Raw genomic sequence first — 23,597 nt, forward strand, 5'->3', positions numbered from 1 at the left:
CCCCCATTGCAGGCCATGCTGCAGGCGGAGCCGGTGGAGCGGCCGGTGCTGCAGGCTGATCGTGAGTAGCTCCCCCCCCCGAAGGCACCTGCGACGCTTCTCCCGCTCAGTGACCCTTCCGGCCTCTCCCCCCCCCCACGGTCACTCGGCCTGAACCTACGACGGTTTCAGTGTCTGGGGCGTCACGTGATTCCCTTTTGCGACCATGGGGAAGCCTGACTCACTTAACAACCGTGCCATTATACAACTGCAGTGACTCACTTAACAACCCTGGCAGGAAAGGTCGTAAATCTGCGTACTTGAGAGACCGCCTCCTGCCAATTACCTCCCTACGACCTATAAGATCACATAGATTAGGCCTCCTCCGAATACCATCCGCCAGTCAGTGTCGACTGGCAACCACGCGGAGGAGAGCCTTCTCGGTGGCAGCTCCGACCCTATGGAACGATCTCCCCGTGGAGATTCGTACCCTCACCACCCTTCAGACCTTCCGCACAGCCCTCAAGACCTGGCTATCCCGTCAGGCCTGGGGATAAGATCACAATCTGTCCCCACCCGAATGAAGAATGAATGTTGTGTACTATTTTACTCTTATGTATTGTTTTATGTTTATTGTTTACACCCCCCTCCCTATTTTATGTAAGCTGCCCTGAGTCCCCGCAGGGAAAAGGGCAGCCTATAAATATTAATAAAATACAAATACAAATAAAATGAGGGAACACTCGCTTAACTGTCTCACTTAACAATGAAAATTTTGTGGCTGTAAGTCAAGGACTGGCCATGTATTTGGAGCGCTGGGTTTCGTCCGTACGGTTGATTTTGGGACGAGGAGACGCCTTCCCTGAGGTTGGGAAGAGGCAGCCGGGCTCCTCTTTGCTGGGAAGGAGCCCCCTCCGGGCTGAGCCAGCTGTGTTTCTCCCCCGCAGAGCATCCGCCCCATCTCCACGGGGAACGGGCCCCCTCGCTACCGGATGCTGATGAGCGACGGCGTCAACACCCTCTCCTGTAAGCACCCAGGCGCCTTGGGGGGCTTCAGAGGGAGGACAAGGGGTCCCTGAGGGATCAGCACCTGCTTGTCAGTGAAGGGACCCTCCCAGGCGGGGGGTGGGGGTGGAAGAGTAGCCTCGGGGTGGGGGGGGGACGGCCGTATCCCCTGGGAAGATCTCCGGTTCAGCCATTCCTCCTCCCCCTTCCTGTGCTGAGGACCCCGGGAACAAGCACAAGGCTTCCCATCAAGTTCAGAGGGATCGAAATCCCTTCTCAAAGCCCCTCGGATGGGAGGGCTGATGGGTGCCTGAGGCCCTGGTGGGAGCGGCCGCTGCAGGAGGCCTATAAATGGTAGGAAGGAGCTGGTGGGGGCAAATGCTCCGGGAAGAGCCGGAGGCCAGGGCCTGTTCAACAGGGCAGCCCTGATCGGCACCCCGAGGCCTCTCGTCCAGGGCAGCCCAGCGCTCCTCGGGACCCCCTTCTTGCCCTGGCTCTGCTTGTGAGGGGGCTCTGGGCGGGGAGGCTCAGCCAGGGAAGAGCAGGAGGGGTTCAGTGCATAGAGGCTCCAGCGCAAGGCCCCACAATTAAAAAGCCGTTGGCCCTTCGGACGATTGCAACCCTGCAGCAATGCCACGGATTGTATCGCAAACCTTTGATCCAATCCGGCTTGCGGAAGGAAAGGCTGGTTTGCGCCTGGGCCCCTCATCGGACGACGGGTGAAAGGCAGCCGAGCTTTTACACTTCTCTGTGTGGGGAGAGCACTTCCGGCCTTCCAGAGGTCCTCACGCCTGCCGCTCTTCCCTTTGCAGCTTTCATGCTGGCCACCCAGCTGAACCCTCTGGTGGATGACCAGAGCTTGACCGCCAATGCCATTTGCCAGATTGACCGCTTCATCGTGAACACTCTGAAGGACGGAAGGTAACGGCTGAGTCCGGAAGGAAGGATTGAGGAGGGGGGCCCCCGAGGGCGCCTGAGGGGAGGGAGGATGGTTCGGATGCGTCTGTGAAATGACAAACGTCCCCATTTCCATCCGCCCACGGAAATCACTGAATCATTCCTGGCGCACAGAGGGTGAGAAAAGAGGGGGGAACGGGGGGGGAGCTCTCCCCTGCTTTAGGGGAGATGCGACTTTGTTGTGTTATCACAGAATAACAAGCCAGAATTGCCAGTAACTGTGCCACCAAGCCCCCCCCCCCCCCCCAACGTCTCCCGTCTGGCCCCTCCTGAGGGTGAGAAGGCCTGAAGACAGGAGCCGAAAGAAAGAGGGCGTAGGCTCAGGCACTCGGCTGCAGCTCTGGGTTCAAACTAACTTTGGTTGTAGGAGAGGCGGGCAGGTTCCGGGTCGAGGGCAACACAAAGGATGCCTCTTGTGGGAGGAAGGTACAGAAATCCCGACCCCTGCGAGGTCCTTGGTGCCCTCTGAGCTCCTTTCTTTTCTCAAAGACATTTCATTATCAAAGGAGGGAGCAGATGATCTAACAGAGTTGGAAGGGACCTTGGAGGTCATCTAGTCCAACCGCCCAAGGAGGAGACCCCACTACGCCATTTCTGACAGACGGCTGTCCAGTCTCTTCTTGAAAGCCTCCAGGGATGAAGCTCCCACAACTTCCAAAGGCAGCTTCTCTTTCACTGGTTGATTGTTCTTCACTGTCTGGAAATTCCTCCTTATTTCCAGGTTGAATCTCTCCTTGGTCAGTTTCCATCCATTCTTCCTTCTCTGGCCTTCGGGTGCCTTGGAGAATATGTTGCCCCCCTTCCTCCTCTTTGGGACAGCCCCTCAAATATTGGAAGATGCTCTCCTGTCTCCCCTGGTCCTTCATCGTCTGTTTGAGCCTCCAGTCCCCCGATCATTCTGCTTGCTCTTCTCTGCACTCTTTCTAGAGTCTCAACCTTCTTTTTATAGTGTGGTGACCAAAACTCTTCCCTAGTTGGGACGGGGAGTGGGGTGGTGGTGAAACGTCTTCCAGAAAACAACCGAGCTCAGAGAGCCCCAGGGACCCCGCAGCTCAACCCTGAGTACAAACATTCTCTTCTGTCAGCCCAACTTATCTTTGAATGGCATCTGAGTGGGCAGGAGCTGGCCCAGAAAGGAACCGTAGTAGACAGCGCCATGAAAATGCCACCCGGCTCAAGGCGTTGGCAAAAGAAAAGAGAGAGAGACCGATATCCTTACAGCCTTCTGCAAATCGGTGGTGATACACGCTTGGAGGGGGCCTGGTCCCTCCCCTTCAGAAGGATGCTTCAGGGGCACCAAAGGGACCCCAAGATCATTGCAGGCAGCTCCCTTACAGCTGGGAGGGGGGGAGGCCCTTTGGTGTGGAGATCAGGACGGGGTGGGGGGCATCAAATCAGGCAAAGCACAGGGCAGGCGGAGGGGGGGAGGGAAGACCAGCTGTGGTGCCAAATGCAGGGCCACTGAGGGGCCCCTCCTGCACCCAGCCCATAGCTGAGTGGGGAGCGGGCGAGACGGGAAGGGGAGCTAGGCGGGTTCTCAGTGGAGGGCTGGGTCCCGTGGCCCTCAGCCCGTGTGGGGATGTGCATGTGGGCTGTTCTTGGCCGCCGTGCAGGGTCTCCCCACTGGTCACTGTGGGCCGAGGCAGGACCACTGCGTCCTCACAGGAACTGGGGCAGAGTCCGGGCAGGGGGCTGGGCGCCAGTCAGGTGCTGCATGGAAGCGCCTGTCCTCTTGTGGGAGAGCAAGACGAGCCCGTGTGCACAGCCGGCTCTTCCCCTCCAGCCCCTCCTTGCGGGAGACTGGAAGGTCATAAGCTGAGCCTGGGGGGGATGGAAGCGAAGCCGATGCGACTTCCCGCTTGGCGTCTCTCCTGGCACCAGGCTGGCCGGAAAGCGCTTGGAGGAGGCGGAGGAAAGAAGGGCTCCGTGAGTTGCAAAATGGGGAGGGCGAGGTCACCTTCAAGCGGGCAACTCGGGCACCGAGAGGGAAGGGTCTCCGCAGCCCTTGAGAGCCTCTGCCAGAGAGAAGGTTTTTTTTTGGGGGGGGGGGATCCAGGCTCTGACTTCAGCCTGGCTCTCCCTCCAAGGAGGCTCTGCCCTTCGGGTGTTTGTGACTGCCAGTCTGACGGCCTCGACCCTCCATGCCGCTTTTGCTGGGCAGCCCCCCTGCCTGCTTGCCCTGCCGGGATATCCCTGGGGTCCCTCCTGGTCACCGGGGCCCTTCGGATGGGCTGACGGTCCTGGGCTCTGTGCACCCTTGTGCCCTGGCCTGGAAAACACTCTGGGGTCGGTAGAGGAGCCAGACTGCGGTGGCCATGGGGCTCCCTCGGGTGGCCTCTGCAGTGCCAGTCGGGAGCTCAGCCCACCTGGGCCCTCTGCCTGCTTCGGCCGTTGCCTCCGAGGGGGCCTGAGGGTCCAGCAAGCTCCCTCCGCCTGGCCTCCTTTTCAGCTCCCGATAAGTGCCTTCCTTTTTAGCCCTAAAAGAAGCGGGGAAGCCAGGGTCCCCGGGAGCCGTTTCTGGCTGATGGGGAGAATCTGAGGGGAGGCTGGCTTAGGATTCTCCCGGTGGGCCCCTCCGGCAGCCCCCTGGAGCCAGCCCCTTTTTCTCCTTGCAGGCGAGTGGTGGTCCTGATGGAAATGGAGGTTCTGCGGCCGGGTCATGCGGTCCCCGCCAAGATTGGGAATCCGGTGCCGTACACCGAAGGTAAACCACCTTTCCTGGCTGGCCCTTGGCAGCTGCCTTTTGCCCGGAGCCTTTGAACCTGGCTTAATCATGGCTGCTTTCCTGCCCCTCCTGCCTCTCCTGATCTTCATTGGGGTAGGTATTTGAGGGAGGGGGGATGGGCATGGAATCACAGGGCCCAGCAGGAGCCGCAGCAGGTGGCATTCGTGGGCTTGGAGCCGCAGGGGACAGGCCCACTTTAAGAACCGTGACCGGCCGTGATTTGTGGCTGAGCCACAGGGGAGCCTCGTGGGTAGACGAACGTTGCCTCGGGGTGAAGAGATCAAATGCTCTGGGTGGCCCATGGTCTCTCTGCCCAGGGAGGGGCGCCAGGCAGGGGCACCAGCTCAGCCCTTCCCTGAGGTTGCCCACCCTGTCCCCAGGGGCTCCCCCTCTGGCGCCTCCCAAGAGCTGTGAGAGCCCGTGGGGCGCATGGGAGTTGGGCCCGGCTTCTTTTAACTCTGGCGCTTGAAACCCTCGCCAGCCGTTTCCTGAAACGGAGCGGCCTAGGAGGGGAGTGGGGGCCTCCTAGAATCCCAGGACCCCCACTTTGGGGGAGGGAGCGGAGTGCGGCTCTCCCGGCTGCATTGACTTGTTCAGCTCTCCTCATTGCTGTCCAGGGTTTGGGTCCAGCTGCACTGGGGCACCCGTTGCCTGGGCCCATCGCAGGACAGGGGCAGCCCAGGGAGCCCTTTCTGTTCGTGGGTCAGAGCAGGTCGGCCTTGGGGATCCCTTGAGCCGAAGCCCTTCTGGAATCCCTGACCCCAGTGGCTGCGTGGGAGCCCCACAGCAGCTCCGTGGCCTCTGTGGTTCCGTGGAATCCGTTCCCCTTCCTCCTCCCTCCTTGGACTACCTTTGTCCTGAAAGGGCCGCTGTGGAGGCTCCCCCTCCCACTGCCTCTCCCTGATTGTGCCTCCCCCCCCCCCAGTTGAGCTGGTCCCCTCTGGGCTGCCAAGTGCTCTGAAGGTGCCCACTGGCATGCCAGAAAGGGGACCCCTCCCCCCCCGGGAGTGGGGCTGGAGAGCAGCTGGCAAACACCCCCCATGTATGAACACACAGGGCGTGCGTGCGTAAGAGAGGCTTTCCACTCCGGGGGGGGGGGCAGAGGGAGGGACGGGGGCTGCGCTGGCTCCCCACTCTCGGGCAGAGGGAGGAGGGTCTGCTGCAGAAATCGCTCCGCTGAGATCATCTCACACCTTTAGCGCTGCACCCGCCCCTCCTCTTGGAGCAGAAATCCATTCGCCTGCTTCACATCCTCCTCGGGCGCCTGAAGAGCCCCCTCTGCAAGGGTGGGAGGGAAGTTCAGAGAAGAATAAGGGACAGCAGGGGCTGGAAGAGGAGCCTCCCGAGGGCTGCAGAGGGGCTCTTCCGCATTGTCCTGGGGGGGGGGCAGCAGCAGTGGGGGGGGGGAAGTCTGGGTTTGCCGCAAGGCTTGGCTCTCCTTGGGGGCTCCCGTGGGGTACTCAGAGCAGCTCCGGCCCTCTGCCAGGGATGGGGGGTGTCGCTTGCTCAAGGACCCCCCCCCCAGTGGCGCCTTTCCGCAGGGAGCATGGGGGGGCCTCTGTCCAGGAAAGGGGGGGCCTCGGGGTCAGCCAGCCGATTTCCCATCAGCCGTCCTGGGGGAGGCAGGCTGTGTGACAGGCGAGAGAAGGCCGGTGTGCTTGGGGGGGGGCAGCCCTGCCAGCCCCAGCTCTGCCCTAGTTGCCCAAACTGGGGGCAGCGGCAGCCCCTCCTTCCTGGTCAGCGCCTGCTAGCCTTGTCCCCCACGGCTTTGGCTGGAGACCCCCTGGGCGAGCTGGAGAAGCAGGTGAAGAGCTGGGATTGGGGTCAAGGCAGGTGGGCCTCCTCATCAGCCGGCTGGAGAGGCTTCAGGTGTTTTCCAGGCAATCCCCCAAAGGGGCGGCTGGGTCAGTCCCTGCGGCCCCCAGGTGGCCTGCACCCTCCTCCTGCTTCCCTAGGGATGGGTGGGGGTGGGGGGGTTGGAACGCTTCAAAGGAGTGGGAGATTTAGCTTTGGGGCTTGGAGCTTCCCCTCTTCCTCCCTCCCCCTGGACCCCGGGGCCCAGCCTGAAAACCCCTGCCTGGGGCTACTTCCCTCCCCCCCTTCCCCTTCGGATGCCTCCCCCAGATCGGTGCTCCCTCCCCTCTGGCCACCAAGGCCCTGGCCATTGGCCGAAGGAGCCCCAGCCTCTCTGGGTTGGGGCCTCCTTCCTGCGGCAGACTGAAAGGCCCCAGCCGGCGGGTGAGAGAGGATCCCTTGCATGGGCCCCATTTCCTTAAGAAGGGCCGGTTTTCTGCCCCGTGAGCCCCTAAGGACCCCCCCCATCAGTCTGGGGGGCGCAGCGGTTCCAGGCCGCTGAAAGGTCCTGAGTGGGGGCCACAGGCTTCCTGCCCCCCCCCCGGACATTGGCGTGCCCCCTTCTTGTTTTGCCCGAGTCGATGCCCCCTTTGCTCTGAGGGGGGCAGAGGGGGAAGGAGGGGTCCCCGTGGGGGTGGGGGGGTTCAGGCGCAGTGGGGCCTCTCCCGGCCTGTGTGGGTGTCCGCAGGGAGAGAGCTGGGCCACTCACCCCACAAACCCCTCCTCTCCCCCGAACAGCAGCTGGACAAGCAGAGAGGCAGCCCGTGGCCACCAGCCCAGCAACCAGCCCTTTCCCAGGGAAGCCAGCGGGGCCCCAGAGGGGGTCTCCGGATGCAGGTGAGGGGTGGAAGGGCCTTTGGGGGGGGGTTGCTTCTCCTTTGGCTCTGCTTCTCTCCAAACCCAGGGCTGGGAGCAGCAGCCGAGCGTCCGGCTCCAGCCTCTCTTCGGCCCCTCAGAGACGGGGGGGGGACTTCAGGGCAGCTGCCCCCCACCCCCCCGGAGGCCGTATCACAGAGGGAGCTGCCGGGAGGGAGGGGCACCGTCCCCAAAGCCAGTCTCCCCCACCCACCCTGCCCCATGGAGTGAGTGGCAGGGGAGGGGCCCTGCTGGAAAAGCTGCCCCCTGGGAAGAAGGGACAGACGGGCACCCTGAAACAGGCCTCTCTTTCTGTCTCTGGGCCCCCAAATGGAAGCCCCCAGGCAGGCAGAGGTCCACCAGAGGGTCCCGTGGCTTCTCCCGCTGCCTTGATGGTCCCCTGGCCCTGAGCTGGGCTGGCGTCCGGGTGGCCGGGGGCCTTTTGTTAGAGGCGGGGGACTCCCAGCTGGAAAGGGAAGCTGGCACAGAACTGAAAAAACCTCAGCCCCGTCGTCAGGTCACAGCAGAGCTTAATGAGCAATGAGGGATCCGTCATCTGCAGAGCTGGCAGATAATTATCGCAGGCGGGGATGTTAATGGCTGCTCCAGGAGCAGAGCCTGCCTGGCCTTGGCAGGTGACAGACAGCTTCATTCTTTCCAGGGAGACCCTTCCTTCCCCCCAAGTGCCCTGCAGGGGCAAACGGAAGGGGGGGCTCTGGAGCAGGAACCGACATTTGGGGCCATTTGCGCAGGGACAGGCTCCAGCGAGGCCCTGGGAGCAGAGTCCCCAGACGGCCTGGGGCCCTTTGTAGGCCAGAGCCCCTCCATGCCTGGGCTTCCGGGGGGGAGGTTAGTTCCCCGTGGGAGCACTGAAGGGGGGAGGGGTCTCTCCTAGGCCAGAAATGGGGGTCTGTTTCCCGAGGACGCCGTCCTTAGTTGCTTAGAGGGGGCGGCCTTGGCTCTCCCCCTGGTGCCAGATGACCTGTATGGGGGCCTGCAGAGGGCGGGGGGGCAGGGCGTTGCTGGCTACTGAAGGGCCCCTTTCTCCGGGGGACAGAGTCGGTCCCCGGGCGTCCCGGGGCACCTGCTTGGGGGCTTGGCAGCAGCCCAGATGCCAGCGATGACGTGGGAAACTTTGCTTTATCCCAGGTTCTTCCAAACTGCTGGGGAAGGCGGGGAGCAGCAGCCTCCTGAGCACCCCGGGGGGCTCTCAGGTCAAAGTGGTGCCCATCGCCAGCCTGAACCCTTACCAGTCCAAGTAAGTGGGAGGCTGCCCTGGCCGCCAGCCCTCCCGGCGTTCCCTTCCTTTGTGCGGCCCGGCAGCGGTGGTGGGACCATGCCCTGCCGGGGGGCGGTGATTGATTCTGGAGTAGTGGCCTGCAGAGGCCGCATCTCAGTTGTTGTGCGGCAAAGACCCCCGCGAGCCCCACAGCCGCTTTCCAGGCTTTGCGTTGTGGGCCCATATAGCGCTCTGGGGCTCCCCAGCGGCTGAGTCCGCCGGGCCTTCCTCCCCTGGGGCTCCCTGGCCTTTCCTGAGGCCGAGGTGCCATGGGGGAACCTGATGGGGGAGGAGGCCGGAGCCAGGAATGGGAGCCCACCTTCCTCCCAGTGCCCCCCACCCCTTGGGGCTCTGGGCCGCCTGGCCTTCCCTCTGGGGAGCGGAAGGAAGGGGGCGCAGGGCGGAATGGGACGGTTCAACAAACCCAAAGCCTAAATTAATTCCGGGGGAATCGGGGCCCATAATAATAAAGCCAGAAATACAAAGCGTTACAAGAATCTCAATAGCCTACGAGCCCTGGAAGGGAAGGGGGGGGGCTGAAGTGCCTGGGGGGGCCGTGTTGCCCTGTGGAGGGTGGGCCGGCCTGGGCTCCCTGTGGGGCTGGGGGCCTTGGGGGTCTGTCCTGCCAGAGGAGCCGGTCCAGCTCCCTCTGTGGCTGCCGTGTGTGTGTCTCTCCAGGTGGACCATTTGTGCCCGGGTGACCCAGAAGGGCCAGATCCGCACCTGGAGCAACTCCCGCGGGGAAGGGAAGCTCTTCTCCATAGAGATGGTGGACGAGAGCGTGAGTGGTGGGCTGCCTTGGGGGGGGGGCCTTGGGGGCTGTTCTGGGAAGGCGGAGCATCACGGGCTGGACGGCTGTGGGCAGGACCGGCTGCCGTCCCCTCAACCCCCCCTGGAAGGCGGCACTTCCCCTGGGCAGAGGCCTTGAAGCGGGCACAGGAGGGGGGGCCAGTTCTAAGCCCCCCTGGCCCTTCCCAGCTCTGTGGAAGAGGGGGGGTGGGGGGGCGAGGGCTGCTGGCTTTGGTGGGGGGCTGTTTTACCCGCTAGATCTTCCCCCACGTGCTTCTCTTTGGAGTTGATCGCTGTGGGCAGCCTGTCCAGAACGGGCAATCAGGACGGGTGGGGCCCCATGGCCAGAGGCCTGGTCAAGGGGCTGCCCTGGGGCCTCCCTGGAGGGAACCGCCTCCCTGAGCCTCCTCCTTCTTCTTCTCCAGGGGGAGATCCGAGCAACGGCCTTTAACGACCAAGTGGACAAGTTCTTCCCTCTCCTGGAGCTGAACAAGGTGCGTGGGGGAGGAGTGTGTGGGGAGGGTTGAAGCTCTGTGCGTGGGGCCTGGCGGAAGAGTCCTCGCTTAGCGACTCCCCTGCCGAGCTGCCCCTCAAGGCCCCCCTCTCCTCCTCCTCCTCCTCAGGTCTACTACTTCTCCAAGGGGAACCTGAAGACGGCCAACAAGCAGTACACCTCCGTGAAGAACGACTACGAGATCACCTTCTCCAACGAGACCTCCGTCGTTCCCTGCGAGGACGCCGGGCACCTGCCCTCCGTCCAGTTCGACTTTGTGGCCATCGGGGACTTGGAGAGCGCCAGCAAGGACTCCCTCGTGGGTGAGTGTGCCCATGGGGGCCCATTCGCACTCTCGGGTGGGACTGGGGGGCTGCGCAGCTCCTGCTTTGGCGAAAAGCCCCACCCGTCAACAGCCGCTGCGGCATGAGGCCCCCCCCCCCCCCCCGGAGCTCTGTTGGCTGCTGCCAGAGAAGCTGCCCCGAGCTTCCCTTTCGGGGGCCAGATGCCCAGGGGAGGAGGCTGCGTCCAGGGGGCTTGCAAGGGTGCTGACACACACACCCCCCCGGCCTCCTCTTCGGCAGGGGGGCTGCCCTCCTTGTGGGCCAGGGAGCTCCTGGGGCTGAAGCCGAGGTTCTCTGTTATTGGGGGGGGAGGGAGGCTGAGAAGGGCAGCAGAGGATGGGATCCTTCCTGGGGGGGGGAGGAGGGGGTTCAGCCTGGCCCTCTTTCCCAGACGTCATCGGGGTCTGCAAGAGCTTCGAGGGGACCCAGACGGTCACCATCAAGTCTTCCAACCGGGAGGTCTGCAAGAGGGAGCTGCACCTGGTGGACACGTCGGGCAAGACCGTGACCGTCACTCTCTGGGGCGTGGACGTAAGTGCTGGGGCCGCTGCTGCTTCCCCCCCAGGCTGGGCTTAGGACTGCTGGGGCCCAGGGCAGGGGGGCCGAGGGGAAGCTCTCCCTGGTCTCCACAGGGGCCGGGGGGGGGCAAGCAGCTCTTCTTGGCCCTTCAAGGCTCTCCTGGCTCCAGTCCCCCCCCCCAAGGCTGCCCTGACGGCCTCCCCTCCCTCCCGGCTCTGCAGGCGGAGAAGTTTGACGGCTCCCGGCAGCCGGTGGTGGCCATCCGGGGGGCCCGAGTCTCGGACTTTGGGGGGCGGAGCCTCTCTGTGGTTTCCTCCAGCACCCTCCTGCTGAACCCCGACTGCCCCCAGGCCTTCAAGCTGCGCGGCTGGTAAGTTGGCTCTGCGCCCCTGGCGGGTCGGTCGGTCGGTCGGTCGGTGGGGCAGGCAGGGAGGCCGAGCAGCCAGGGGTCTGCGGTGCCAGTCCAGTCGCCCTGTGGTTCAGGGGAGACCGAAGGGACGGCCGGCCCTCCTCTGCCCCCCTCTCCAGATTGAGCTGCTGAGGCCTCCAGGGGGCAGCCCACCCCAAGCCTGTGCAGAGAATGGGGGTCAGGTTCCCCAGGAAGGTGGGGAGGGGGGAGCTGAAGGTCCAGGGTGGGGACGGGGCTGCTGCCTGTGCTCAGAGGGGGAGGTGAGCCCATGGAGGGTCTTGGGCTGGCCGAATCGGCTGGCCCCACAAAGCGGGCCTTTTCCCTGGGGGGGGGGGGGGCTGCCCTCCTGCTGCCTTCCGGGTGGCCACAGCCTGTCTGCCTGGGAGGAAGCCTTGGGGGCAGCCGTTTGGGAGCCCCCGTCTTCCTTCCCCAAGAGAGTGAGGCAGTGATGCAGAGGGTGGCTGGGTAGGAGCGCCAGGGGCCGCAGGAACGTCTCCCTCTTGAAACCCAATCTCCGCCCCCCCCCAGCAGGGCTGAGGCTCCCAGGGACCCCGAGTGCACCCCCTGCCCCCGTCAGCAGCTCCTGCCGGCTGTGGCTGAGCTGCGGCCTCCCCCTGTCCCGGAGGCCTCTCTGCCGCCTGGGTTGGAGGGTTGGGCTGGCAGGGCAGTCCGGCTGCTCCCGGCTCCGTCTTGGGCCAGGCTGCTTCCTCCCAGGTTTCCTGGCTCCCCTCCCCTGGCCGAGGCCCCCCTGCCTTCCCTCCGGGGAGCAGCCACAGTGCAGAGACCGGCCAGGCAAGGCGGCTCTTGGCTTCCCCGGTTATAGGCCACTCAGGTCCGAATGAGAAGGGAGCCGATCCTGCCAGGCCCTTCGGGTGACCCATCCGTGCCGGCCCCTGCAATCATTTCCCGTGCGGCTCATGGAGGGAAAGCCCCCCCCCCAACGCTTCCTCTGGGAATAAAGGCCCCTTTTCCTCCAGGTTTGACTCGGAAGGGCAGCACCAGGAGTGCGTCTCCATCTCTTCGGGGCGGGGGGGCCTGGCGCCCGGGGGCAGCTCCAACTGGAAGACCCTGAGCGAGGCCAAGGCGGAGAACCTGGGCCAGGGAGACAAGGTGAGATGGTGGGGGGACTTCCCTGGTCTCTCTTCAATATCTCACAGTCAACGGAAGAGGAGACCCCCCCCCTGCACTTACGGCCACAGTGGAGCCAACGTTTCTGTTGCTAAGTGAAGCAGTTATTAAGCAGCCCCGTTGTTAAGCGAATCCAGCTCCCTTCCTTGGAACGGTCCTGGCCAACGGTTGGGCTGGGAGACCTCCGAGGCCCCTCCCACCCACCCACCTGGGGCTTCTGTTCCGCTGGGGTCCCGTAACTACCGGCCACTTGGCGCAGCACCCGGAGGGGTGGGGAAGCGGCTTCCTCTCATTGCCCTTGTGACTTTGGACGGCTGCCTTCATGCCACGGGGTGGCTGGCAACGGGATTCTGGGGAGCCGTGGCCTTCTGGGCAGCCCAGGGTGCAGGGGGTGCGTGGCGGGTGCGGGGCAGGGCCTGGCGCAGCCTCTGGGCCTCCCCACCAGCCCTCCTCCCTCCTCCCCCCTCCCCTTGCCAGGCGGACTACTTCAGCTGCGTGGGCACGGTGGTGTACCTGCGCAAGGAGAACTGCATGTACCAGGCCTGCCCCACCCAGGACTGCAACAAGAAGGTGGTGGATGAGCAGAACGGGCTCTACCGCTGCGAGAAGTGCGACCGGGAGTTCCCCAACTTCAAGTACCGCATGATCCTCTCGGTGAGTCCCAGCCAGGAGGGCAGCTGGAAGGGCTGGCGAGGGGCACCCGGGGAAGGGACCTGCTCCAGGGCAGAGCCGTCCTGGGTTCAGTCTTGAGGTGCGACAGCCCCCCCCCCCCATGGAGGCTGGGAGGAGCTGGGTGCCCCCTCTGCCCACCAGCCCTGGGGGGGTCCCTCTCCGAGGGAAGCCGCTTCCGAGGTCTCCATGCTCCCCACCCCCCCTCCCCCGTGGGAGGAGCTGGGTGCCCCCTCTGCCCACCCCCCATCCCAGGCCTTTGGGGTGAAAGGCAAAGATGCCCGAGACCCGGCATGAAAGCATCCGGGGTTCACGGTCCCTCACTTGGGAGACCCCAAATCAAATGGGGAGCCTGGGTTTGTAGTGGCGCTTCTGGGGAGCCCCAGGCGGAGGAAGAGGACTGGCCCCGATGGGGGGGCTTCAGCCTTCTGGCTCAGCTCTTCGTGGGCTCTGCCTGGCTGGTGGGCCCCCTCCTCCACAGCTCCTCTGGACAGCTCAGGGGAGGGAGGGAAGCCTCCCTGGGGGGAGCTGTCACAATGCAGCCGTCAGGACATGGCTTGTCCTGCCTTGCCACCTATCGTGGCCAGGTGCCAGGCATTCTGGCATCCTCCCCCCCCCCCTGGAGACAGTGTTGGGCAGCCCCATGTCCTGGCTGAGCTCTGGGCAGCCCCTTCTCCACCTTCCGGCAGCCCCTTGCCTGGCCTCATGGTTTGGGGGCAGAAGGTTGCATCCCGAAGGAGTCTGGGCCACCCTCTCCTCCCCAGGGGACCCACAACTGGACCTCCGGAGGAGGAGGAGGAGGAGGAGGAGGCGGCTGGGCAGGGAGGGTGCTCTGGGCAGGAGGCCGCAGGTCGGGGCTCGAGGCCGGAGGGCTACAATTCTTCCTTCCTTCCTCCGCCAGGCGAACATTGCAGACTTCCAGGACAACCAGTGGCTGACCTGCTTCCAGGAGTCTGCGGAGGCCATCCTCGGGCAGAACACGGCTTACCTGGGGGAGCTGAAGGAGAAGGTCAGGAGGCCCCCAGGGGCTGCCCCTCTTCTGGCACCAGGAGGGAATTTGGCCCCTGGGCTCTCCCCTCACTCCCCCCCCCCATATTTCTAGACTGTGGCCCAGCCTCCCACTGCCCCCCCCCCACCCCATGCTCTTTCCCAGAAGGAAGAGGCCTCCCTCTCAGACCAATTGGGGGGGGGGTGTCTGTGTCTATCCTGCCGTGGTGGGTGGGGGGCTGAGCCAAGGGAAGCCGGGGAGTGGGGGCTGACCTCCCTGCGATGCCCCTGGGAGCCAAGGCGCCCACAGCCAGTGAGGGCACGGAAGGCTCTGACCGGGTGGGAGGACTGACGAGGGGGGGGGCGTCTCTCCCTCCTGCCCAGAACGAGCACGCCTTCGACGAGGTCATCCAGAACGCCAACTTCACCTCCCACGAATTCCGCATCCGAGTCAAGCTGGAGACATTCAATGTAAGAGGATTGGGGAGATGGGGGGGGCAGGCATTGGGGGGGGGCTGGGCTGGAGAGGTCTGCATTGTTGTGCAGCTGTGATGTGCTTGCAACCCTGCAGCCCCCCCCTCCCCTCTGGAGCGCTTGCAGGGTTCGGGAGGGGGGGGGGCTTCCCCAGATGGGTCAGGATCCCACCAGGCGGGGCTCTCCTGCTCCAGGCCAGGGCTGGGGGGACGGGACAGCAGAAGCTCCCTTTGTGGGGCATTTCCAGGGACTGCTGTGGGGTGAGCTGTGGGGCTGCTGGGTCTCTGGGCCAGGTGGGCAGCCTACCTCCAGCCTCCCTGAAGGGAGGGGGCCATGGGAGCGGGGGGGGGGAGGTTGCTATGGTGAAGGCCATAGGACCGGACCCTCCCGCTTCTCAGCACAAGGGTCAGGGGTTCTTGAATGCCTGGGACTCCAAAGCCCATGGGGCAGCAGTGCCCAGCCCGGCCACTGAGCTGCCTTCTCTCTCTTTGCAAGGATGAGTCGCGCCTGAAGGCCACGGCCGTGGAGGTGAAGCCCATCAACTTCAGTGATTACTGCCAGAGGCTGATCCTCAACATCCGCAAGAACGCCGCCCGGCTCGGCTGAGCCCCAGAGCAGAGCAGGAGATGGGTGTGGCCCGCCGGCCCCTCTCCCCTTCCACCACCACCCCCATCGCTCCGCAGCAAAGCCCCCTCTGCCCTGGAGAAGCCCCCACAAGCCCCTGGCCCAGAAGGGCCCGGCTGGGATGGCGCAGCCCAGGCGGCCTCACTCCTCCACCCCCCACCCTGGACAGTTTTTTGGGGGTTTTGAGTGGAATTCTTAATCCAGGGTGGATCTCTTCCACGTTTGCCGTTGAATGGGCTGCAAAGTCAGATCCGGACCAGGAGGGTCCCTGCTGAGGGGGGGCGATAAGCGTTGAGTCTCCTACACACACACACACACACACACACACACACGGAAATCTTGCCACCTTCATCCCCCCCAAACACACACAGCAGCGCCTTCAGTTTTTCACTTCTGTTCATACCCCATTTTTGGGCTGCCCACTGCAGTGTCTCTCCTCCTCACTCCCCCCCCCCCTTTTGCTATTTTTATGCAGAGAAAATTATCCTATTTTTCCTGAGAGGAAGAAATGGGGAGGGGGGGGCTGCAGGTGCCCCTTTTCTTTCCTAATAAAGAGTGTTCAAGTCTTGGTGTTTTCCAAGTTCTCTTGATGCAAACGCCAGTTGTTTCTCATTACTGGAAAGCAATTAATTAGTTTTCATAATGGATTCTCACTTGGGGGGCCCTTCCCTCGCTGTGCCCAGGCGGCTGAGTGGGTGGGGGTGGCTCAGCCCAGGCTCTCAGGTGCCAAGATGGAGCTGCATTTTGAGGGTGATGGGGGGGGGGATTGGCCCAGCTCAGTCTGCGGGGGAAGGGGGGGGTCAATATGAAGATTATCCTGAAAGGATAATCCAGGCTTCTCTGGATGACCCTTGCCCTGGACATTGAGCCCACTGGCTCTCTGACCAGCTAAAAAAGGGGGTGGCCAGAAACTTCCAAGACTGACAAGGCTTGTTGGGGGTTTCTGTCTCATGCTGGGGGTGGTGGTGGTGGTGGTGGTGGTCCTGAGCTGACTTGAAAGTGGAGGTAGGGAAGGCAGCCTTTGGGTGGGGGGGGGGGCATTTTCTTCTAGCCCCGATCTGCATTGGGGCCCATGCAAAATCGCCACCCTCTTCCGACAGGGAGCCCTTCCCCCTCCCTCCGAGTGGCGGGTGGAGACCCCAGTTTATACCCGGGCTTCCACTCCCAGCACGGAGGCCCTGGGGTGGGGTCAGGGCTGTTCCTTCCCTGGAGGCCCCAGGTCCCCATCCTCCGCGGCCAAAGTCGCCCTGCGGCTCCGTGTCCCCGTTTCGAACCCTCTCTGGATAATATAAATAATATTGATCCATGTATTTAATACACTAATGAAACAGACAGATATCGACAACGTAATTAATACACTCCAGAAAAGGCGCTTGCAGGAGAAACCTGTATTGACCGACGGGGGGCTGGCACGATGCCCAGCCCAGTGGCAGCCTCTGCAAGGGGGGTCTTCCGCACGGGCTCTGACTGCTGGCTTCCCTGCCCCAAGGGCCCGGGGTCTTGGAGGAGCCTCGTCCTTTGCCACCTCCGCCTCTTCTGCTCCAGGCTCGGCCCCGCTTTCTGGGGCTGGGCGGGAGGGGAGCCAGCCGAGAGAGGGAGGGGGCTGCTGCGCCTCGGCCGAGCAACGGCTGGAGCCCTTCTGTCGCCCCGAAGGGGGAGGAGGATCCCCGCTTCCCCACCGCTGCTCGGGCGGACCCTGCGAGGGGAGCGGCTTTCCTCTTCGGAAAGGCCTCGCTCTGCCCCGAGCCGGAGCGCGCCTGGGCGGGGAGGCAGTGCAGCCATGGCGACGGCGGAAACTTCCGCAGCCACCGAGGCTCGGCCCCAACTCCGCAAAGGGGAGAAAGGGGGGGGGGGTGCAGGTCCGCTTTCCACGGCGCCCTTGCAGCCTCCCGGCCGAGCCTCACAAGGGCGCAGGAGCCCGGCCGGAGCGGAGCTCTAAGCGGGGCTGCAGCGCGGGGAGGCACCGCGGGCACAGCACGAGCAGCCGTCCGAGCCCCCGCCCTGCAGGCCACCCCCTCCGGCTCAGCCGCCGCTTCAACCCCGCCGAGCGACCCCGAGTCGCCGACCACGCCGAGCGCAGCCCCAAGGCGGGCGCGGCTCTTACCGGGCCCGAGGGCGGAGGAGCTTTCCCGAGCCTCCCGCGGGGCCGAGTATGTTGGCGGGGGGAGCCGGAGGGGGGTCCCGTTCCTCGCCCGCCGGGCGGCTAATGAGCTCATCCGTCTCTCTAAAGCTTCCCATTAAAAGATGCCGCCAATATTTCCCTAATAAAATGCATCACTTTTCTGCGTGTTGCATTAGGCCGTATTTTACAGCACCCCATTAAAATGACAAACAGCCCCGGGAAGGGAAGGGGATTTATGGCCTGGCGCGGGAGGCGGCCGACACGGCATCCCGAACAGGGGCGCCACGGGGGGTGGGGGTCGCCATGCGCTCCCCCCCCCCCGGCTTTCTCTGAGCCCCGTTGCAGCCCGCGGCGTCGGAGGCTCTCCGGTCGGGAAAAGGCGCCTGGCGGGCGGAGAGGCAGGGACTCGACGGCGGCGACCTTGGGCCCGAGAGGCGGAGGTTTCCAGCGGGAGTCCGGCGAGGGCGACCCCAGCGGCTCTCCTGGCCGCGCCCCGACTACCTGCAGCAACCGCTCGGTGGGGTCGCGCCGGGCACAAGACGATGCCCCGCTGTGCTGCCTGCCTCCCCGGCCGCCTCCGTTGGGAAATTGGGCCTCTCTAGAATGAAGGACGCCGCCCCAAATTACACAGACACGCCCCACTCTGACCGCCCCCGGTCGGGCAAGCGGACAGCCCAGCCCAGCCCCGCCGCCCGACCCCAGGGGGCCTCGGCGCGTCCTCCGGTGCTGCTTGACCAAGGGAAGCGGCGGCGAGCGGGCGGCGTCTACTTGGAGCGCTGCGGGACAAAGAGCGCCCGCCTCGCCCGTGACTCATCCGTCCGCGGGGCCCAATGAGGAGGAGGCAGCCCTGCAGCGAAGGAGTCAGAGCACTGTTGATGTTGCCTAGTATGGTAATGAAAGGTCTGCAAGAAAACCACCAAACTCCGGGAGCAGCCAGGACCCCACAGCTTTATCCGAGCCAGAGCCCCTGCAGCCCCACAGGACCCCCCCCTCCCTTCCTTAACTGGGCATCTCTTCCTTCCCTCCCACCCAGGGAGGGTCGACAGCTGGAAGAGACACCTGCAACAATAGAGAAAGAAAGGTAGAGAGGAGGAGAGGAAATGAGATGAAAAGGAGGGAAGGAAGAGAGAGGTGAGGAGAGGAAGAGGGAAGGGAGGAGAGGATAGGAAGGGAAAGAGGAAGATAGGAGGAGGGGAGAGGTAAGGAAAGAAGGAAGGGAAAGGAGGAAGGAAGGAGGTAGAGAAGGGAGGGAGGGAGAAAAGAAAGGGAGAAAGTGGTGGTGAGGGACGTGACCCGTCAAAAGCGCGGAGGACAAAATCGCGCTCGACGAAAGCGCGCATGTGACGTCATCTCAGCGCGACGAAAAAAATTAAAAATTGAAATAAAATTAAAATTAAAGCAAGCGGATTCACATAAAGGTAAGGGTTAGGTTAAGGGTTAGGGTTAGGGTTAGGTTAAGGGTTAGGGTCAGGTTTAGAGCGTTAGCGTTAGGTTTAGCGTTAGGTTAAGGGTTAGCGTTAGGTTTTTCGTTACGTTAACGGTTAGGTTTAGGGTTAGGTTTAGGGTTAGGTTAAGGGTTAGGTTTAGGGTTAGGTTTAGGGTTAGGTTTGGGGGGGTTAGGGGAAGGTTTTAGCTTTATTTTTACATTTTTCGATCACAGCGCGATGTTTTCGTCGCGCTGTGATGACGTCAAATGCGCGCTTTCGTCGAGCGCGATTTTGTCCTCCGCGATTTTGTGGTGGAACCGTGAGGGATGGTAAACAAAGCAACACAAATTGAATCTTATAATTCTATAAATGGAATGACAAATGTGTAAGAACCATGAATGTAAAAAAAGAATAATAATGACTATGTGAATGTATACCTATAATTGTATATAGAGAACAAAAATTAAAAAAAAAAAATTAAAAAAAAAGATGGGAGCCGAAGGGGGCTTCAGGCCAGGTGACCGGCCACCCCAGTGGCTCTGGGAGTCCCAGAAGACCACCTTGGACCAGGCCCACTCGTGGCCTGCCTGTCCTCTTCCCCTTTGGGCCCAGGGAGATTCCCAGCCAGGAGGCTCTCGGGGGAGGGGGGGGGGGCTTCCTGCTCTTTGGCACAGAGGCCCTGATGCATCAGCGGGTGGGGGGGGCACCTCTGGACTGGCTGCTGCAAGGCCAGGCCAGCCCCTCCCAGGCAGACCAGCCTGGCTTCTTCCTGCAGGAAAGGCGCCCTCCTGGCAGACTCTCCCTGCCTGGTTCTCCTCCTCCTCCTGCCCAGGGGGAATGGCAGGCAGGGCAAAGGCCAGTAGGCCAGCCTGGGGGAGTTGCTCCATGTGTGCCCCCCCCCCAGGTGAGCAGGTGCTGAAGCCTGTCCAGTGAAGGAGCCCTCTCGGTTTCTCCACAGGGAAAGGAGAGGGGGGGGTTGGGGTTGACTGGAAATCAGAAGTATGACTTGCTGCCATTTTTTTTCTTTTGTTTTTAATGTGTTTATTTTTTATTCTTTTAATATGACTTTTCTCCTTTTGAGTGGGAGGGGCCCAGAGTTGGGCAACTAGATAAATCTTGGAAATAAACGAAGGAACGCTTGGGGGCTGCCGGAAACATCCGGAGGAGAGCAGGGGCTTTACCAGAGCAGACCTGACTCAGAGGAACCGGGAACCGAATTGTCACCCCAGGCCAACCATGTTACACAGACAGTCACTTGTGGGCAATGCCCGTCCTCCAAGGCAACGAGGCAGAGGGGTAGAGGGGCCGAAACACGAGAGGAGAAAACAGGAAAGCACCTGTGTGGATACCTGGGCCCCCTTTGGGCTGAAGCCTTTTGGGGCCATCCAGAGTCCCTCGCTTTTATTCATTTCACATTCACCAAGCAGCCTTTCTTTGTATTCGTTTTTCCTTTCTTTGACAAGGCGTCTATGTTTTCCCCGGCCATTGTTTAAAAAGCACCCATTTGCGGCCCATTCTGTGGGCCAAGAGAGGGAGGGTGAAACTCCCCCTGCGTCTGGCAGGAAAACCTGAGAATCCCAGGGTGAAGGCAGCCTGGGTGGCGAAAGAGATGCGGGAGTCCTGGCCAGTCCAGCCAGAGCCAGCAATGGGACGAAGCTGCCGAAAAGGCCAAAACGAGGAGGAGAATCCAGAGAACAGAAGTCCCCAAATTCTTAGAGGAACAAGGAAAGGAGCCGAGTACCTTCAGCCTGCAAAGGCCCAGGGGAGACACTCTAGCAGCCTTTCGGGGGCTGTCCTCCAGGGAAGAGAGAGGGCTTATTCTGCGTTGCCCCACAAGGCTGGATCCTCTAAGACAGTGTTTCTCAACCTTAGCAACTTGAAGATGTCCAGACTTCAACTCCCAGAATTCCCCAGCCAGCGAATGCTGGCTGGGGAACTCTGGGAGTTGAAGTCCGGACATCTTCAAGTTGCCAAGGTTGAGAAACACTGTCCTAACCACTGCTGGGGAATTCTGGGAGTTGAAGTCCGGACATCTTCAAGTGGCCAAGGTTGAGAAACACTGCTCTAAGAGGACCACCTGGACTGCAGGCGCTGTGGACAAGGCAACCTTGCGGGGGGGTGTGGGGAGTGTGTGTGGATGCCTTTCACAATAAGATTGCAAATAGGAATTCCAAAGGCTTTAGCAGATCCTACTCTGAGCAGGATCTCGATCGGGGTCTCCAAACTTGGCAAACTGTGGACTTCAATTCCCAGGATTCCCCAGCCAGTCATGAATGATAAAGTTGGAAGGGCCCAGAAGGATCCCCTTGTCCCGTGTCTCTTAACCTGGTCAGCTTGTGGACTTCAACTCCCATGGCTGGCTGGTTATTTCTCTAGATAAAGTCCCTTCTAAAGCTATGATTCTGGAACAATCCATCATGAGCTGCAGGTTCTGCTTAACTGCTCTGAACCAGCCACAGTTCAGCAGAACCCAAATCTGTAGGGAGACAAGAGTGAGTTTGCAGGATAAAGAGACCAAAGCTGGAACACACACACACACACACACTCCCCTCACACACACACACGCCAGGCACAGCCTTCCCCCTCCCTCCCTCCCTCCCTCCCTCCCTCCACAGATCCACAAATATCCTTTTCCACAACCAGACTGTGGCTCTGCAACTATATTACAGCCCCAGACATCCCACTTGCTTTTCTCTGCAGACCAAATACTCAGAATGCTGAGTTCAGGTGGGACTCCGGAATCCAGCCATGGGTGGCGTGCATGGAATACCTCCCAGGTCAGCAGAGGAATTCCCCCCCCTTCTCCCCATGGAAAGAGCGGGTATAATAAGCACCCTCCTCAACACACGTTGGCAGAGATTAATTCCTCAGAGCAGACCAGGTATTTGTAGTGGAAAAAATAAACCCAAATAAGCAAAAGGCAAACTCCACAGCTCATATGCACACACAGACACACCCACGGGGTCTTCTGCGTTCCTCTTTTTGCCTAATCCCATCAGACCCCAATCAACCCTCCTGAGCCCTGGAAAAGCCCCCCCCCCCCCCGGCCATCCTGTCTAGCCCAAGGAGAAGCAGTCTGCACCACAGGCAGCAGTCTAGGGAAGCCCCACTTCCCAGGCTCTTCCCATCCCCCAGCAGCTTCAGAGTTTGGTTGCCCCCCTGAAAGACCCATGGGGTTAAGGATAAAAAACAGAAAGGACAAGGACCCGCCCAGCCAGATGAATCCAGAGGCATTTCCTGCCTCGCGGCCCCCAAATTCTTTCCCATTTGGGGGGGCTCCTTTCTTGTAAGGCAGGCACCCCAGGATCATTGTGATAAACAGGGTCCCCCCTAAGAAGTATTTTTTCCTAACCATGATTAGAAGGTTGGGACCCCCAAGCTTTTTTCTCTGCAGCTTCCTCTGCTCACTTCCTGCTGCCTTCCTGGTGCTCCAGTTATGAGGCTGTCCGGGCCCCCTGCATGATCCTCCTCCCTCCCCCCCTCTTTGTCTCCCCCTTGTGTGGAAACAGGTGGGCTGAAGCTGCTGGAAGGGGGAGAGCCCGTCTCCTCAGCAGTGCAGGATGGGGAGCCCCCCTGCCCCCCCCCATGGCTAATTCAGGCAGATGCTTTGCTCCCTCTGCTGGTGAGAGTCCCTTTTGCCGGGGGGGGGGGGGGAAAGGGAAGCATCCAGTGCTAAGAGAAAGGATGGGGGGGGGTCTCAGAGGAGATGTGCCAAGCAGGCCCAACCACTCCCCAAAATTGGACCTGGCTTGTCTTGACCCGCCGGCTTCTCGGTGCTCCTGCGCAGCTGCCTGCAATTCAGAGGCCTTCTGTCCCCCCCCCTTTACTGCCCATCCAAGAAGGCTCCCCAGAGCAGTGTTCCTAAAGCCCTCCAGCCACTCTCAGGCAGGCCCAGCCCTCACTGCCCCCCTGCAGGAGCTCAAGACCCTCCTCTTCCTCCTCCCAGAATCCAGGTGGTGAATAATTCCAGACCTCCCCAAGGGGTCCCTTCCTCCTCCCCCCCCCGGCCGACTTTTGTCCCCAAGAGACGGTCAAGCGCACAGGGAGGCAAAAGCACAGAGGCCATTTTGTGCTGGGGGGGGGCTCTGAGCCCCAGTCGGGAGGTTCCCACCTCTCCTCCCCCACCCGACTTAGCCAGAGGAAGAGCCAGGTGCTGAAGCAGGTCTCCCCCCCCCCCGCCCCAGTTTCTGAGCTCCTGGCTTCATCCCTGCTGTCCCGGTGTATCACGCAAGAGACGTTGGCCACGGAGGGAGGGAGGGATCCTGTGCACCGGTTTTACTTTATGCGTGAACACAGAGGTTACAAAAGAACGGACACACCTTTCGCTCAAGAGTCTCTGCAGGTGCCCCCCCGGCCCAGCCAGCCCGCCCGCCTGGCTCTCTGTGGGCTGGGAGGCTCTGGCTGCTGGCTGGTCTTTCCTGCCAGGGCTGGGGATGCATCCTGAGCAAGGGGGAGATGGGGGTCCTACTGGGGCCGAAAGAGCAGCTGGCGTCCTTCCGGCTGGTCCAGAGGGGAGGCTGGGCAGGGTCTCCTCTGGGTCTCCTCTGGCCGAGACTGGACAGGCGAGGGAGGGGCAGAGCCTGCCGCCCTGCTCAGGATGGGCCCCTCCAGGCCGGCTGGGGAGGGGCAGGGATGTCCTTGCCTTCTGTGGGAGCTCAGCTGGGGCACCAGGAGGGGGCTGGCAGGGCTCCTAACCCCTCACGCCACTCGTACCCAGGGCGCAGGGCAGTCCCAACGGAGCAGTCCCACGCCTGGTTAGCCATGGACTAACGGCCCACGGCCAGACCCTCCTCGGAGGGAACAAGAGTACGCCCTGGTGCTCAGGAGCAGAGGGTCAGCATGGCTCCAGGCGGGGCCGGTCAGCGGAAGATCACCACCACCCAGGCCAGGGTCCAGACGAGAACGGCAGCACGGAGGGTCAGTGTGGCCCGGCCCCCTGAGCTCCGCCCCCCTCCCGC

At 62.3% G+C, this 23,597-nt stretch overlaps 1 protein-coding gene across 3 annotated transcripts; it reads left to right on the plus strand.

Annotated features, from left to right (window-relative positions):
* The first annotated feature begins 893 nt into the window (after window positions 1–893).
* RPA1 (replication protein A1) lies at window positions 894–15,657 on the plus strand. Of its 3 annotated transcripts, none has more exons than XM_087702904.1 (15): window positions 894–1,005; window positions 1,797–1,905; window positions 4,557–4,645; window positions 7,259–7,357; window positions 8,525–8,633; window positions 9,333–9,435; window positions 9,869–9,937; window positions 10,067–10,259; window positions 10,672–10,811; window positions 11,021–11,169; window positions 12,186–12,318; window positions 12,814–12,990; window positions 13,907–14,014; window positions 14,377–14,463; window positions 14,962–15,657. In XM_087702904.1, the coding sequence occupies exons 1-15, from the start codon at window positions 972–974 to the stop codon at window positions 15,070–15,072; spliced, it is 1,710 nt and encodes a 569-aa protein (XP_087559030.1). In that variant the 5' UTR covers window positions 894–971; the 3' UTR covers window positions 15,073–15,657. The 3 variants fall into 3 exon arrangements, with proteins under 3 accessions (XP_087559030.1, XP_087559031.1, XP_087559033.1); XM_087702905.1 differs by having other exon boundaries at window positions 7,262–7,357; XM_087702907.1 differs by lacking the exon at window positions 7,259–7,357.
* The last annotated feature ends 7,940 nt before the right edge of the window (window positions 15,658–23,597 follow it).

This window comes from Thamnophis sirtalis, unplaced genomic scaffold (assembly GCF_051295495.1).
Source record: "Thamnophis sirtalis isolate CommonGarterSnake01/CBP01778 unplaced genomic scaffold, rThaSir2_p1.2 scaffold_17, whole genome shotgun sequence".
Classification (NCBI taxonomy): Eukaryota; Metazoa; Chordata; class Lepidosauria; order Squamata; family Natricidae; genus Thamnophis; species Thamnophis sirtalis.

What these genes read in the sequence shown, in the direction of transcription:
- RPA1 (XM_087702904.1), top strand. Translation starts at nt 972, where the DNA reads ATGCTGATGAGCGACGGCGTCAACACCCTCTCCT. An exon ending in ACCTGGGCCAGGGAGACAAG is followed by an intron (nt 12,319 to 12,813) that starts GTGAGATGGTGG and finishes TCCCCTTGCCAG; the next exon opens with GCGGACTACTTCAGCTGCGT. An exon ending in TCAAGCTGGAGACATTCAAT is followed by an intron (nt 14,464 to 14,961) that starts GTAAGAGGATTG and finishes TCTCTTTGCAAG; the next exon opens with GATGAGTCGCGCCTGAAGGC.